Source organism: Grammomys surdaster, unplaced genomic scaffold (assembly GCF_004785775.1).
Source record: "Grammomys surdaster isolate TR1022 unplaced genomic scaffold, NIH_TR_1.0 254, whole genome shotgun sequence".
Lineage (NCBI taxonomy): Eukaryota > Metazoa > Chordata > Mammalia > Rodentia > Muridae > Grammomys > Grammomys surdaster.
In genome coordinates this window covers 1352065-1368937 of record NW_021604695.1, presented here as the reverse complement: position 1 = coordinate 1368937, position 16873 = coordinate 1352065, and the positions used below count along the sequence as shown (strand labels likewise).

General features: G+C 40.0%; 1 protein-coding gene across 1 annotated transcript in view; it reads left to right on the top strand.

Moving 5' to 3' along the window:
* Positions 1-2963: 2963 nt before the first annotated feature.
* Positions 2964-16873, top strand: part of Acss2 (acyl-CoA synthetase short chain family member 2) — a 43274-nt gene continuing 29364 nt past the window's right edge. The window contains exons 1-2 of the mRNA XM_028775296.1: positions 2964-3199; positions 6727-6922. Coding sequence (XP_028631129.1) covers positions 3022-3199; positions 6727-6922 — 374 coding nt within the window. The 5' untranslated portion in view covers positions 2964-3021. The remainder of the gene's footprint in view (positions 3200-6726; positions 6923-16873) is intronic.

Genomic DNA, 16873 nt, shown 5'->3' with positions numbered 1-16873 from the left:
AGGAGGATGGGAGCCCAGAGGACAGTGGAAGGTTGCCAGGAAGAGGTCGCTACTCTCGGATCCTCAAACAATCCCTAGCCCTTCCTTCTTCCAGTCTGAATCCAGCTCAAATTCCATAGGCTTCGAGGACCACAGACTGACTTTTGAGCGCAAATTTCTCCTTGACTTCAGATCTTCTGACCACTCACTTCTTGGACCCCAAATCTCTCTGTGGTCGCCAGGATTGTCCTCCTCTGCTCTCAAACTACTCCTCCGACCCCTCTCAGACTACTCTTCACAACCCTAGAGTTCTTTTTGACTTACGCCTCTGGCTTCATTTCACCCCAACCTTTTCAATCCTCAACCCCTATTTCACCCGACTACTTTTTCATGTGCAGTCCCCTCTTGAACCTCTCTTTCGATCTCACATCTCTTTCTGTGGGCCCTCCCACCCCCGCCCATTGGCTCACACTCCTCCTTCTGGAATCGCCCTGATGTATCAGCATGGGAGATTGGCCCCTCCTGAAAGCCCACCCCAACTTTAGGATCTTTAGAAGCAAATCCGCAGATTCCACTCCAGGAAATGTGATTCAGTAGACCAGAACACGGTCTTTGGAACAGTAATATTCTTTGGCATTTTAAAGAGTGCTTGATGTGATTCTGGAGCCAAAGTAAAAGAAGTAACAGTGGTGTGGTAGAACAGGACAGTGGGATGAGAAGGATAAACGGGTAAGAACAGGGGCTTAGGAAGTAACTCCTTGGTAGAGTGCTTGCCTGTGTGAGGGTTTGACACCCAGCATCAGAAGAAAAAAGGAAAAGATGAAGAGGAGGAGGAAGAGGAGGAGGATGAGGAGGAAAGAAACAAAGAAGAGGGAAAAGGTAAGAATGAGAACGTGTTTCTGTACTTGTCAAGCCCATCTCTGGAACAGCTCTCCTAGCTCCAAGTATGAAAGTTACGAGTCCTAGCTTCTACTATTCAGTCCACGAACAGGGAGATGGGGTTGGTGAAGCTGTGGATACACAATATTCCTTTCTTTCCCAATCCCTGGCTCCAGGCTCAGTGTGACTTGAACTTTAGCATTTACCATGGAACACGGAGCTGCAGTGCTACTTGTAGACAGCAGGGGACAGCAGTAGACAGGGAACAGTTGCAGGAGAAAGGTTTAGGAAGGATGGCAGTTCAGAGCTGGGCAGTGGAGCTGGGAATAAGGGATGGTGTCGGATCAATAGGCAAACTTATTTGTGCCTTCTTCCCCATAGAGAGGTTCTTATTGGCGAGGTCTATAGGGATCATTGTTTCTGTGATTCCCTCAATTCCAATCAGAGAGGTTTGTCCCCTAGGTGCTGTCCACTGCTTCAGTGTATGTAGAGGCTCCTCAGTGAGGACTGAGCCTTCTCATCGGGATTCAGATAGCCTTAGTGAAAACTTTATCCCCTAGAGGAAAACCTGTTCTTAGCCCAGTAATGCCATCAGCATCCTATAAGCAGGGCTTTCCCATGGAGTCTGAGACCTCCAGAAAAAGCTCTGTCTCCTTAATATAGTTCATGCAATTTCAGTGAACTGTGTATTTATTCAGAGGGGCTGATGTCTCCTTGACAAAGTATCTGTTCCCTCACTGAGACCCTTGTCTATTCTACAAGGTCTGTATGTGCTTAGTGAGCCTCAAAACCTCCCCTTAGGATCGGGTAGGCTCTGGATCAGATATCTGAGCATGAGTTTTTCAGTTTAGGGTGAGCTAAGCTTATGGTCAGTTGGACAAAGATCAGGGTAGCAGGTGGGTAGATGGGTCACAAGCCCTAAGTAGGCATTAAACTGCAGGAGCTGCCTGCTTCAGACCTCAGATTCACTCTTCTAGCTAAATATTTAAAGATCCTTGTCTTGACAGTTTGAATTGTTAGATGAGGTAGCTCTTCGTGATAGCTGTAGGAAGAAAATGGAGAGTGTCCTACTTGGCTTCCTTTTGGGTGAAGAGGATAGAGGGAAGTCAGAGGGAAGTAAACTCAATTTGTGGTAGATAGGAGTGTATGTGTACTTAGGTAAATTAAAGAATGTAAATTTTTCCTCTTTATACTTGTATTATTTTATATTGCATAGACCTTGTATTTTACAAGATCTGGCTTCTGTTTGTGTTAGTAAAAACAGACAACACAAGAACTCAGGCCTGACCCTAACTTGATCATTATTTGCTCCCCAACTTTGTGAAATTTCCCTTCCTTTCTTGAATTTACCTTTAGTGCAAAGAGAACTTGTGCTTTTGGGGCCACGATCTGAAGGATCCTCTTCGTCTTCACTTAAGAGTCTTGTACTTTAGATCAGGATGGAGATTTATGGAGGCAAAAAGAATGACATGTCCTAAGAGGTGGGAGAGAATCAGAACGAGTTGGCAGGAAGGGTCATATCCAGGAACTGTGCCCTCAAGGTCGCGGAGGAATTTTCTCATGGGGACGGAATAGGGGTGCTGCTCGGTGAGAGACTTGGAGGAGTGTCACCCAGAAGGAACTGTGACAGGATCGCGCAATCAGACCACGGTAAGTGCACAACGGATGACACAATGCCTCTTATTAGCCAACCCTTCACGTCTCAAGCTGCGCAGTGCCGTAACCCAACCCCTATCTGTCACTCCAAGACCCTAACTTGGTCACTCCACAACCCTGCCCCCTCTCCTGTCACATCCAGCCGGTCTACACCCCATCACTCCACGGGCCCGCCTCCTCGCCTGTCACCTCTGGCCCCGCCCCTCCTCTGTCATTCCAAGGCTCCACCCCTCTCCTGTCATTCCCTGACCATTCCTTCAGCTTTCACTACGGCCCCACCCCTTCCGGCAAGTCAGCTCCGCCCTTACCCCCCGACTTTTCCTCAGCGGTTTTTGCTGACCCCGCCCCTTCACACATGGCCCTACCCACTATTGGATGCCTAGAGCACGGCCTCTAGCCTCAGGCTCCGCCCTCACCCGAGGCCCCGCCTCTAGGGTTGACCTGTTTTCCCCGCCCCGGCACCCGCTGCGACCGCAACGGCGGCCAAGGTGCTCAGAACTTGTCGCTATGGGGCTTCCCGAGGAGCGGCGCAAGAGCGGCAGCGGGAGCCGGGCTCGCGAGGAGACCGGCGCCGAGGGCCGGGTGCGGGGTTGGTCCCCGCCGCCGGAGGTCAGACGCTCGGCGCACGTCCCCTCTCTGCAGCGCTACCGCGAGCTGCACCGGCGTTCTGTGGAGGAGCCACGGGGTGAGGCTGGGCCCGGGCGACTCTTGGGGGCGCCAGTGAGCAGAGGAGCGGGAGTCCAGGGGGATTTACCGAGCTCCGTTAGAAAGAGAGATGGAGGGTCCCTGAGGGAGAAGGAAAAGGGATTCGAAAGAGATGGCGTTCGTGAGAAGAAGGAGAGATCTGTGAGCCGAGACTTCCTAGAAGTTGGGGGACTCTCCGGCGACTTGGCAGTTTTGTGAGTTTTCATGAGTAGTTGAGGGTTCTGTGAGAAGAAGCGGGGGTTCGGTGAGGAGAAAGTTCCATGAGAAAGAAAGCCCTTGAGATGAAAGGAAGGGCTCCAAGGAGCAAGGGTGAACCTTGAGGGAAGGAGGGCCCCGAAGAGAGAGAATTATCTTTGCCTCCAATTCAACAATTGCCTCCCTCAGAACTTTAACGAATGCGCTCATCTCATTTTGCTCAGCGTCAGTGCAAGGTCTGTTTCCCATCTAGGAGTCCTGCCTCTGTGTAAAATAACAGCAATCCCAAAATATAATTATACAAGTTGTCAATATGCCGATTTTTTTGGTTGTTTCCGGGGTTTTGTTTCTTTGATTTTTGTTTTAAAAAAATAAATTTGGACCTAAATTCTAGTAACTCAGATTCTGAGAGGTAATTCTTTGCCTTGACACCGTTCTTAAGAATCAGGACAGTTTAGGATGCAAAACCACATCCTGGCCAGGCCTGGTGCATATGCCTTTAATCCTAAGCACTGAGGAGGCAGAGGCAGGTCTTTGTAAGTTCAAGGCCAGCCTGGTCTGCGTAGGTAGTTCCAGAACAGCCAAGGCTCCATAATGAGACCCTGTCAAAACAGAAGACAAATAATGATAAAACCCCACCATCACATCCTGGTTGAGAGGCAGGTAAACACAAGCCACGAATCACGCTCAGAAAAAGACAGTCTTAGACAAATTTAAAAACCTATATTGAATTTATTCATCTCAAAAATAGGAATAATAACACTAGATTCATAGATTAAGAAGTCTGAAGTGAAAAAAAAAAAGAAGTCTGAAGTGAGTGATAAAGGCTCCATTATCGAATATTTGATACCCAGCAGCCATTAAATAAGTAATGATTTGTTTAACAAGAATGTGGATGAGGCAGATACTAAGCAATGCAAAATAGTATTGAGTCAAGTGTGAAGTTGTTCACTGCTACAAGAAGTGTCCAACTTTCAGTCCTCGGGTGTCTTTTCCCTTCTCTTTCTGTGTATTTCCTTCTATCATGACTTCCATCTATTTCCCTGGGGTAAGCTAGTACTACACAGCAATTCCTATTCTACGTAGATAGCCACACACCTTGTTTTTTACTTATATTTTGTTCCCAAGTTTCACAGGACTATAGACCATTTGCATTTCACACACCTTGATGATATTACACTGAATAAGTCTGTGAGTGAGGTTTACCACCAAACCTGCTTTCTTCCCTAATTTTTTCTCTTTCTTTCTTTCTTCCTTCCTTTCTTCCTTTCTTTCTTTCTTTCTTTCTTTCTTTCTTTCTTTCTTTCTTTCTTGACATAATTTTCTTTTTTCTGGTAGTGTCAATGGTATTATTCTAAACTATAAATTTCTTCTATCATCATCTTCTCATATCACTTTTCTACCTTATGAATTACTATTGTTTACTAAGCAGTATTTCAGTTTGATTTGATGTGAGTACAACCCACATTTTACAGAAAAGGAAACTGAAGCCTAGAAAGACTAATATACACACAGTCATAAAGCAAGGCTTTCATGAACTTAGGATTTAAACCAACATCCCCTTGACTAGAGAACCTATACTCTGAATATTATCCTATTCTCTGATTCCACAATTTGTGTTTTACCAAATTCTGTCAAATACTACTTCAAAATATCTCTCAGATTGACCCTTTCTTCCATTCTCACAGACACTAAGTCAAGAAAGCAGGAAGCAGTCTCCTAATTTGTCCCCTCCTCCCTAGTCTTAACACCTTCAGTTGTTCCAGCAGACTTATCTAACACCATTAGGCTGATATTCTGAGAACATGGCTTTCATATGTCATTGTAAAAAATGTTCCATACATGTGTGGATGTGTGAGGGTCTTGGTACATAGTCCTGGCTGGCTTCGTTAAAAAATGGTCATTCAGCATTATGTGTATATATATATATATTATATATATATGTGTGTGTGTGTGTGTGTGTGTGTGTGTGTGTGTATGTATGTATATATAACTAGTTTTTATGACTTTTTAATTGTTGGACTTTGGAGTTTGTTTTAAGGTGTGAGTGTGTGAGTGTGTATGTGTGTGAGAGTGTGGTGTGTGTGTGTTGACTAGAGAACAACTTTGGTGGCTCAGCAAGCCCCAGAGATCTACCTGTCTCTGCTCTCAATGCACTAGAGGGACAAATGAGTGCCCCTATGCCAGATCCTCATGTTTGTGTGGCAGTCACATTAAGGGCTGAGCTATTTCTCCAGCCTTAGTTTTATTATTTGTGAATTTTTTATAGTCAGTGTTTCATGTAGCCCAGACTGGCCTCAAATTTCCTGCTAGCTAAGGCTGGCTTTGAACTCCTGATTCTCTGGCTCTACCTTCCAAGGTGTGTGTGTGTGTGTGTGTGTGTGTGTGTGTGTGTGTGTGTGTGTGTATTTCTAAGTTAGCACCTAAAGCTTCTAAAAAGTTTTATAGCTTCTCTTTGCTAGACATTTCTTACAGTGTTGTTGATGTATAAAAGTGTCTGATTCCATAGATAGATCTTATGTAGCCAAGCATAGAGTTAATTTTTTTTAAAAAAATCTTGTTTTATAGGTATACATACAGTAGCACCTTAGGTTTATTTAATTTTTTATTTCCTTAATAGATTGAAAGGTTGCATACCATGTGATTTAGCTTTCACATATATTGTCTTGTCCCACTATGCCAAATTATGAATTAATTCCTGCTGATATTGTCATTATTTTCAGTGTTTTCACCTTAAATAGTTTCTCTATCATAAAATAGTTTCAAACCTCACTTGGTTTCATCTCATACCATTTTCATTTGGTTCCAGAGTAAAATATATACCTATCTTTTGAAAATTAGCAAGAATGTCTTCTCAAGGAAATTAAAATCTTGACTTAGTAACCTGAGAAATCATACTGTGCTAGGCACTGCATGGGTATGATTTAAATAGGTGGTAAAATCTGAATAGAAATTTTTGAGTGTGTGTGTGTGTACTAGATACAAGATCTTATATAGTACATGCTGGCTTTGAACTCCCTGTGTAAAGACTGGTCTTGAACTCCTGATACTTGTGCTTCTACCTCCCAAGTGCCTGGATCATAAAAGGCATGTGCCATCACTCTTGGCTCTAGAGAGTCAGCTTTGAGTATACAAGGAACAATTTGGATCAACATTTGGGAATAGCCTGTAGGTGGGAGAGTAATAGGTTAGATGGATAATGAGTCCTAGGACAGGGTGATTGTAACTTCGTCCTGTGCATATACTAGTAATCCATCTGATGATAAATAGGTTTTATACTTAGTGATATGTGGACATCTCTTTTTGTTGCAGAATTTTGGGGAAACATTGCCAAGGAATTTTACTGGAAAACCCCATGCCCTGGCCCATTCCTCCAGTACAACTTTGATGTGACTAAAGGGAAAATATTCACTGAGTGGATGAAAGGAGCCACTACAAATATCTGCTACAATGTGCTGGATCGAAATGTCCATGAGAAAAAACTTGGCGACAAAGTTGCTTTTTACTGGTAAAAAATATTTATAGTCAATGGCAGAGAACAATCTCGAATTTATATAGTGTTTTATAATTCACATTATGCCTTATCACTAAATTTTTAAAAAATATTATTAAAATTGACTAATTGCATGTGGGTAGCATGTGAGTGTGAAGGTCAGAGGGCACCTTTCAGAAGTTGGTTCTGTCATTCACATGGTGGGTTGTAGGGATTGAACTCAGATCATCAGGCTTATGGACAAATGCCTTTTACCTGCTGATATCTTGCTATCCTATATCTGCAACTCCAGATATCTTGAGACAGAGTCTTACTGTAAAATCCTGCCTGGTCTGGTATTTGCTATGTAATGAAAACTTGTTTTGAACTTGCAACAACCGTCCTGCTTCAGCTTCCTAACTGATGGGATTACAGTTGTATGCCATCCACACTGGACTGTCACGAAGTGCTTCAGATTCCATAAACTTACCTGATACTTACAGTAGCCACAAAGAGTAAGCAATGGGTCATTAACTTGATATTTCAGTAAGGGAAAATAAATGACGGAAGTTACATTGTTTTCTTCAAATCACATAGCTACTGGGTAACAGGGTCAGCATAAAATCAAGTGGCCCTACTATTCTTGGTTTATGGTTGCAGATGAGGAGAATGGGTATATAGGAAAGTACAGGACTTGGTTGCTTTTTTTTTTCTTGTGTTGGGACAAAAATTGAGAGTTATGTTTTTACCAACTCTGTCATTGTTATCATTACCTTTTATTGAGTTAAGTCTTAGATACTGTGTTTAGGAGCTTAAGAAATAACATATTTGATGCCCACAGTAACTACAATAGCCACTATGCCTGGCAAGATTTCATTTTAAAATATATATGCTTTATTAGTTCTTTGAAATTTCTTAAAACATATTTGGTCATATTCAGTTCCAACTCTTCCCCCTAATTCCTCCCAGATCTATCCCCATATGCCTACCCTCTCAAACTTGTCTTTGTGGGACCCCAGTGTATGTTAACTGTCTCTAATAAGTAGTGTTCAGTGAAACCTAATTTGCAGAGCACTTCATTAGGAATCTGCAAATTTATTTCCAGTGAAATTAATTCTGTGGCAAGACACCCTTACCTGGCTTTTACACAGTCACTTGTTCAACAATACTTTTTAAAGATAGTGGGTACCAGGGCTGGAGAGATGGCTCATTGGTTAAGAGAGCATACTGTTCTTACAAAGGACCCACGGTCAGTTCCTAGAACTCACATAGAGCAGCTTAAACTGCCTGTAACTCCAGTTCTAGGGAATCTCATGCCCTCTTGTAGATGCCACGGGTACCTGCACTTATATACTTGCACGCGCATGTGTGTGCACACACGTGCACACCAACACACACACTTAATAATAAAAATTGTAAAAAGATAATAGATACTTAGTCTTGTATTAGGTGTTATAAATACAGGGATAGAGAAATGGGAGAAAGTTCCAATGGGCAATTGATTTTCAATTCTATTATGTTTAAAGTAAAGTAAACCACAAATGGATTATACTTGTTATAATAGTAAATAAAGTACAAATATGCTAGATATATAGTTGCTTCCCTTCGTTGGGCCCGTGTTTGTGAATACACTTCACCACTTCCTCTTCCTTATCTTCCTCCTCTTTCTCTACTGCTGCTGCTTTTTATGGTATTGGAGATTAAACTTTTGCACGTGCTAAGGAAGAGCTCTGCCACTGAGCTACACTCCCAGCTCCCTTTGATTGTCTTTAAAGAAGAGCTTGGCCTCTTGTTATCATGGATGAGAATTTAAATCTCAAGTACTCCTCTTTTAAAATTAACTTCAAACCACAGCCTTTATCAGAGCAGTGTAGTAAGTGTATTAAGATGGCATTTCTTCTTTCTTTTTTCTTTCTTTTTTTTTTTTTTGAGATAGGGTCTCACATATCTCAGGCTAGCCTCAATAACTGTGTAGCTGAGGATGGTAAAGAGATTCTGATCCCTTTCTCTTTACTTTCCTCTACTGCTCTGCTGTGTACTAGGATTAGAGACCTGTACCACCATGCCCAGTTTATGCTGGGCACTGGTCCATGGTGGACAAGCATTCTACCAGTGAAGCTACATCCCAGCCTTTGCATTTCCTTTTATGTACAGATTTTTAGTTTTCTCTGAAGTCAGCAATTACCTACCATCTTTTTCTTGTACCATTTGCCTTTATCATATACTCAGAGCTTCCCGAACTTTTTAACTAAGACCTTCTTTCTCCCCATCCCCACCAAGTCTCTGTTAGGGTCCACCTTTTTTTCTGCTTTTTTTTTAATTGATACTTTAAAAAAATAAAAAGTTTAATGATTTTTTTTTCCTGGTGGCTCCAGGATTTGAACCCAGGGCCTTGTGCTGTAAAGGCAAGCACTCTTCCACTAACCCATATCTCCAGCTCTAGGATCTTTGCTATTTTGGCCAGGACATTGTGAAACTCATTATATAACTCGGTTTGGTTTCAAACTCATGGCAGTTAAACCCACAACTTTGTACATGCTAAGCAACTGCTCTACCTGCCTCAGCTTCTCAGATATTGAGTTAACATGCATGAGTCATCATATCTGGCAAGTTTTCTTTTCTTATCGATTTCTTTTTGAATAGTGTCATTTAGATTAATGTAATATTATTGCCATATCACATTTGTAGTTCCTTTCTTGTATTGGGACATATTTATGCACTTAAGTAATCCACAAGGAAAATAACACTCTTTAGAATGTATTCTAGTTAGCTAAAACAGAACCACCACAAGGAAGAATTTGGCCTTTTACTTTGACTTGGCACATAATAAATGTTTATGGAATTATATTATTTTTAGAACTCTATGTGCCTGTTAGAATCTACATAGGTCAACTTTCTTTATAGATTAGCACATCTAAGATTAGCTAGAGAGGGAAAATGATTTCTGAAAGGGTTGTATACCTATTTGAAGATAAAATGAAGACTAATCTCAGATAGTTTTACCAGTCAACTATACTTTTCTTTACTATGATACTGACTTGTTCAAATTGACAACATTAGACTGTGAGAGATAAAAGAGAAATTAGCCATGCTAGTCAAATAAATTTATTTTCAAATTAAAATTTAAAAACCAGATTTGTTAAATCAGGATTAAATGTCCCAGGCACAGGTATTATAGGGTTTACCTTCCATTTAGGGAGACTAAATAGATAGTTAAAATTCCTTGCTACCAAAAAGTAAACAAAAAACAACCAAACAACAGCAACTCAGGAGGTATCAGCAGAAAGAGAAGGATTTCAAGGCCAGACTTGGCTACAGAGATAGTTTGAAACCAACCTGGTTGCATGAGACCCTATTTCCAAAAACCCAAAGCAAAAAATAAAATATACATAAAATAGCTTTTATATTATGGAATTGTCAATTGAATAAAATTAAATAGGATAACAAACTCATGTTTCCAGTATCCTGAGATGGTGAAAGAGCTTAGTAGATGTTAATCACTATTGCTGTATTTTTGGAGAGTAAAAACACCAAGTCTCACCAAATGGTCATCTCTGAAACCTTATACATACAAGCAACACTAAACAGACTCAGTAGGTTGTATTTATGTATTTATTCACATATATAAAATAATAAGCCGGGCAGTGGTGGCGCACGCCTTTAATCCCAGCACTTGGGAGGCAGAGGCAGGTGGATTTCTGAATTTGAGGCCAGCCTGGTCTACAGAGTGAGTTCCAGGACAGCCAGGGCTACACAGAGAAACCCTGTCTCGAAAAACCAAATAAATAAATAAATAAATAAATAAAATAATAAGAATTTTAAAAAAGAGACCATGAATTTGAGTGCTGGTATAGAGGGGGATATCGGAGGGGCTGGAGGAAACAATGAGATATAATTATACTTTAATTTTTAAAAGTTTCAAAAAAGAAATTAGATGAGAAAACAAAAGCCAACAAGTCTTTTTAGAATAAAAGATTTATGCAAGGAACAATTTATTTACTTAACAAATACTTGTTGAGAATTTACTATAAGCTAGGCACTGTTCTGAACAAGACAGACAAAATTCTTTTCTTTATGGAGTGTAAAGAGACAAATAGCAAACAAACAAAATATGACAAATAGGAGTTGAGGATATGGCTCAGTTAGTAAGTGTTTTTCTTACAAGGACTCGAATCCAGTCCTCAGAACACACACAAACAGACGTGCAGACACATAAACAAATGTAACAGATAGTAATAAATGATATATACAAATACAAGTCATTAGGAAAGAGAATGACAGTACAGATAGAATTGATAAAGGAAGATTCTTTGATAGGATGAGATCATTTGGGCAGAGATTTGAAAGAAATGATGCAGAATGCCATGTGACAATTGGGCTAGAGAAGAGAAATGTTCTGATAGATGGAAGAGCAAGTGTGTACTGAAGCTTGATGTGTTTAAAGACTGGTAAGTTAGTATAGCACAAGCCATGAAAGGAGAGGGTCAGGGGAGGTATTGAGGTCAGCAAGCTGTTAGATCATTTAAAACTATGAAAGGCAATAATTGTGGCTTTTTATGCGTGGAGAAATGGAATTCACTAGACAGTCTTAAACAATGACATGGCGATGACTTGTATTATACTTAGGATCCGTCTTTCAAGTTGAAAATAAAAAGTAGAACCTGTGAGTCCAATTACAAGGCATAGTAGAAATCTAGGTGAGACATGATGATGTTGGTAGTAGTTGCAGTTGTGAAAGTTGTTAAAAGTGCTCAAATTATGGATCTATTATGAGTAAAGAGTCCATGAAATTTGCTGTCTTGGAAGGTTTTGAGCCTGCTGACCTCAACAGCAGATGGTGGGAGACCGCTACTTCTGAGATGTTAAAATTCTCTTATAAAGACGAATGTTGTGGCCACAGCTAGATTTAAAAAGGTTAATCTGGAACTGGGCCAGGTGGCATACACCTGCTGTACTCACAATTGAGAGGTGGAAGTGGGTGCATCAAGAGTTCAAAGCCAGCCTCAGCTACACAGCAAGTTTAAAGCATGCTAGCTATTTGAGACCCTGTCTCAAATGCAAAAAACAAAAACAGAAAATGTGTGTGGTAATAGGAGTGTGAATCAGAGAACTGAGAGTTTGTTATTCAGGGTAGCCATGCCTAAACTGGGTGCTGTAGATAGGTAAGACAGTACCAAAGTTGTTGGGTTTTGGTGACTGCGACCTTTCCTAGTGTAAACTAGAGATAGAATTCTAGTACATATGACAAAAATATCAGTCATCAACCATTATTCCCACTTTTCTTTTTATAAACCTTATTTAGCCAAGGCTGATCTTTAACTTGCCATGTAGCCAAGAATGCTCTTGAGCCATTATATAGGCTACATAAACAAACCACTTACTACCTCTCAGTGTTCTTTCAACATACCAGTTCTCACTCGTTTAGCTACCTATAAAATATTTCACTTGTTATCTCTCCCTGAATAACTATCCTAATATTTTGTGACTGATTATTTTATTAATCATGTAAATCATCACTAACATTTCTACCTACAACACTAAGACAAAGATAGTGACAGAGAAGTTATAGGCAAAGTCTTATTTTAGAGGGCAAATTTAACCCTTGCTCTAATGAGCATGTGCCTGTGAAAGATTATATATTTAACAGAATTCTTGTTTCTTACCTCTCTGTTCCTTTCTTCTATTCTATTCATACTTACCAATAGTAGTTTCCTTCCTCTAAGTAACTAAAATGATATCTTTCTGTTCCATTCCCATCAACACCTTGTTCTCTCTTGCCATGTGGGTTCTGGAGATCAAGCACAAGTTGTTAGGCTTGGTGGTGAGTGTTCTTATCTGAAGAGCCATCTCACTGGCACAAGATGGCCCTTTAAAAAGAGCTAATGTTTAATCTAGCCATCCTAGTTTTTATTTGGGCTTCTTTTACTTTTTTTTTGTTTGTTTTTTGTTTTTTTTTTTTTTTGAGACAGGGTTTCTCTGTGTAGCACTGGCTGTCCTGGAACTCACTCTGTAGACCAGGCTGGCCTCGAACACAGAAATCTGCCTGCCTCTGCCTCCCAAGTGCTGGGATTAAAGGCATGCACCACCACCACCCGGCCTTCTTTTATTTCTATGTGAATTATGTACATACTTATTAAAACTTCAAAATTCCATATCTAGGGTCCTTGAGCTCTAATTTCTTTGAGCATTTTACTTTAGGATCACTTTTAGGGTTCATGGATTCTTTCTGCTTCTCAAATTTTAACACCGTCCCTAAACATTAATGAGTTCAAATTGGATTCATTCCTTAAATTATCACACATAAGAAACATAGAGCTCGCCGGGCAGTGGTGGCGCGCGCCTTTAATCCTAGCACTTGGGAGGCAGAGGCAGGCGGATTTCTGAGTTCGAGGCCAGCCTGGTCTACAGAGTGAGTTCCAGGACAGCCAGGGCTACACAGAGAAACCCTGTCTCGAAAAAACCAAAAAAAAAAAAAAAAGAAAAAAAAAGAAAAAAGAAGAAGAAGAAGAAACATAGAGCTCATATGGATATGTAATATGGAAGGTAAAAAGAAATTGCTAGCTCTTTCATCGTTTTTGTTAACTGTTTTGTAGTTCATAACATTTTGGAGCTTGTGGCTCAGACAGTATAAATGACTTGGCCAGGGTCTTAAGGTAATTAAAACTTTTTTACATTCTATCTTCCAGACACCATGCTTCTATTCATAGAGCCTTTGCCTTTCTGACACTCGGTCATTTGTCTATTCAGTGGTTTATTAAGGGAGTAATAGCGAAGAGCTGCTTTTGGAAACAGCAACTACTATTTATAAAGCTAAAGATATTAAAGTGAAATCCTAACAGAGTAGAATCTTTTCCTTAACTGAGATACACTTACTCATTACATAATTTTCCACTGAATATGTGCAACATACAGTTTACATATTAACTTGAGAACAAGCTTAGAGCAATTTATAGGAGCTCAGCAGAGAGGCACTTTTGTAATTCAGGAAAGAGTCGACAATAGTGATAATGATAGAAGTCAAGGAAAATGGGCAGATTTTGTGTATTATGAAAGCAAAGTCAATAAATTTAACAAATGGGCCTTATATGTAAGTATAAGAATAAAGTAAAAACATATCTCCAAGGAGGGCCAGCAATATTGCTCATCAGGTAGTGGTGCTTGCCACTAAGTCTGATTATCTGAGTTTGACCCCCAGAACCCACATGAAAGAATTGACACCCTCAATTTGTCCTCTGACTTCCACACATATGTTGTGTCATGCATATGTGTGCATGTGGACACATACTGTAAATAAGTAAATGTTAAAAAAATACATTAAAAAAAGAATATTGCCAAGGAGCCAAGCATGTTGTAAATGTGTATAATCCCAGCACTCAGGAGGCTGAAACAGGAGTATCAGGCTGGGCTACACAGAGCAACTGTGTTTCAATAAAAATCAAAGGGCTAGAAAGATGACTCAGTGGTTAAGAGCACTGACTGCTCTACCAGAGGTCCTGAGTTCAATTCCCAGCAATCATATGGTGGCTCAACCATCTGTAATGGGATCTGATGCCCTCTTCTGGTGTGTCTGAAGAGAGAGACAGTGTACTCATATCCATAAAATAAATAAATAAATCTTAAAAATAAGACACATCTCTTAAGTTTTTCCCCATTTGTCTTATCAATTGGAAAAAAATGAAATGGGGTTTCCATTATTCTAGATGGATAAGAAAGATACTTGGACCCGGGCAGTGGTGGCATACGCCTTTAATCCCAGCACTTGGGAGGCAGAGGCAGGCAGATTTCTGAGTTCAAGGCCAGCCTGTCTCGAAAAACCTAAAAAAAAAAAAAAAGATAGATAGATACTTGGAGAAGTTCTGAGAAAAAGACCAGAACTTTTTGTTTCATACTCAAGCATATAAAGTTGTAGTTGTGACAAATGTTAGAAAGTCAATGAAGGGTTCAAGTATGGGTACAACAGATCAGATTTGTATTTTGAAAAAAATAAACATCATTATTGTTATTATTTATTTATTTATTTATTTATTTTGGTTTTTCGAGACAGGGTTTCTCTGTGTAGCCCTGGCTGTCCTGGAACTTACTCTGTAGACCAGGCTGGCCTCAAACTCAGAAATCTGCCTGCCTCTGCCTCCCAAGTGCTGGGATTAAAGGCGTGTGCCACCACCGCCTGGCACATTATTTTGATTATGAGTATATTTACAAAGATAAGAAGGCCAGCCTGAGGATTTGTAGGTAGAGGCCTTAATTGCTTTGGGATTTTAAATAAATAATGACATCCTTCTTGAGGTTTAGTTTTCTCATTGTTCAAATGGGGATAGCAAATCTTGTCTGTCCATCTCAAAAGATTACAAGGGAGCCAGGTCTGGTGGAATAGGTCTGCAATCTCAACTATTCAAGAGAATTAGTCAGTAGAATTGAGAGTTCAAGGCCTGCTTGTGTTGTAGAATAAAGTTTAAGTCCAGCCTGGTTAAAATAAGTAAGAAGGTCAGGGCTATAGCTCAGTGGCAGTGTGCTTTTTTTATGTGGGCCCTAGGTTCAGTCTCTAATATGATCAACAAAACCAGACAAAACCAGAAGAACTGCCACAAGGATTAGCTGAAGTTTAATATGAATAAACATCCTATGACAATTAGAAAATTATCACAATGACAGAAAAGTTGCAAATACAATGAAAATAACCTTTCCCTGAACAACTTGAGGGTAATATAAATAAGAACTATCTCCTGTATAACTCTAATTTGACTTTCAAAACAAGGAAATCAATATCCATATTTCACTTGCCATCTAATCTTTTGACTCCATTGCTGCTTCATTGAAATTGTTCCAGTAATGTCCTTTGTATCAAGAGGGCTCAGCAATAGAATTACATATAATATAATATAATATAATATAATATAATATAATATAATATATGCTGCTTTGTCTTTTCAGTCTCCTTCAGTCTAGACTCGTCCTTCAGTTCAGTCCTGACTGTGGTCTTAACAGACAATACAATGTAACCTAGACACTTGTTGGTTTTTTTTTTTTTTTAAAGATTTATTTATTTATTTTATTATGAGTACACTGTAGCTGTCTTCGGACACACCAGAAGAGGGCATCCAATCTCACTATGGATGGTTGTGAGCCACCATGTGGTTGCTGGGATTTGAACTCAGGACCTCTGGAAGAGCAGTCAGTGCTCTTAACCGCTGAGCCATCTCTCCAGCCCCTGTTGGGTTTTTTTTGTTTTGTTTTGTTTTGGTTTTGGTTTTTCGAGACAGGGTTTCTCTGTGTAGCCCTGGCTGTCCTGGAACTCACTCTGTAGACCAGGCTAGCCTCGAACTCAGAAATCCGCCTGCCTCTGCCTCCCAAGTGCTGGGATTAAAGGTGTGCGCCACCACCACCACCCGGCGTAACCTAGACACTTAACTAAATTGGTTGCTATTTATTTTATACCAGTAGTCGAGATATATTTATGGAAATCTATTCAGTCATACAGGCCTCTTATTACTAATTTTAGCATCAGCTGTTCTTGATGACTAAATAATTGAAGTAGTCCCCTGAACAACCTAACAACTAACTGTATATTAAGTTAGACAGTCTTAAATATGACATCTAGATTTAGTGGATGTCAATCCATAAATATTCTACTAGACTCTAGCAGCAGGTTGTAAAATTTGTTTGATATTTATCAGTATTTATAGATAGGTTTTAGATAGTACAGTATGTAGATGATGAAAGAAATCTGGTCTTTGTTTTCATGGAGCTCACGAGATTGTCAGCTGTAATCTTGTTTAGAAAAGAATTGTTAGGATCAATGTGAAATAATGAAACAAAGAAATGGAAATGCAAAACAGGAAATTATTTCAAGGGAGAGTGTGGGAATGTGCAGGGCATATCTCCAGGAGCAAATGGCCATACATATGCTCCCATGACTCTTGACAATGCCAAGGAATATTTGTGTGTGTGTGTGTGTGTGTGTGTGTGTGTGTGTGTGTGTGTGTGTGT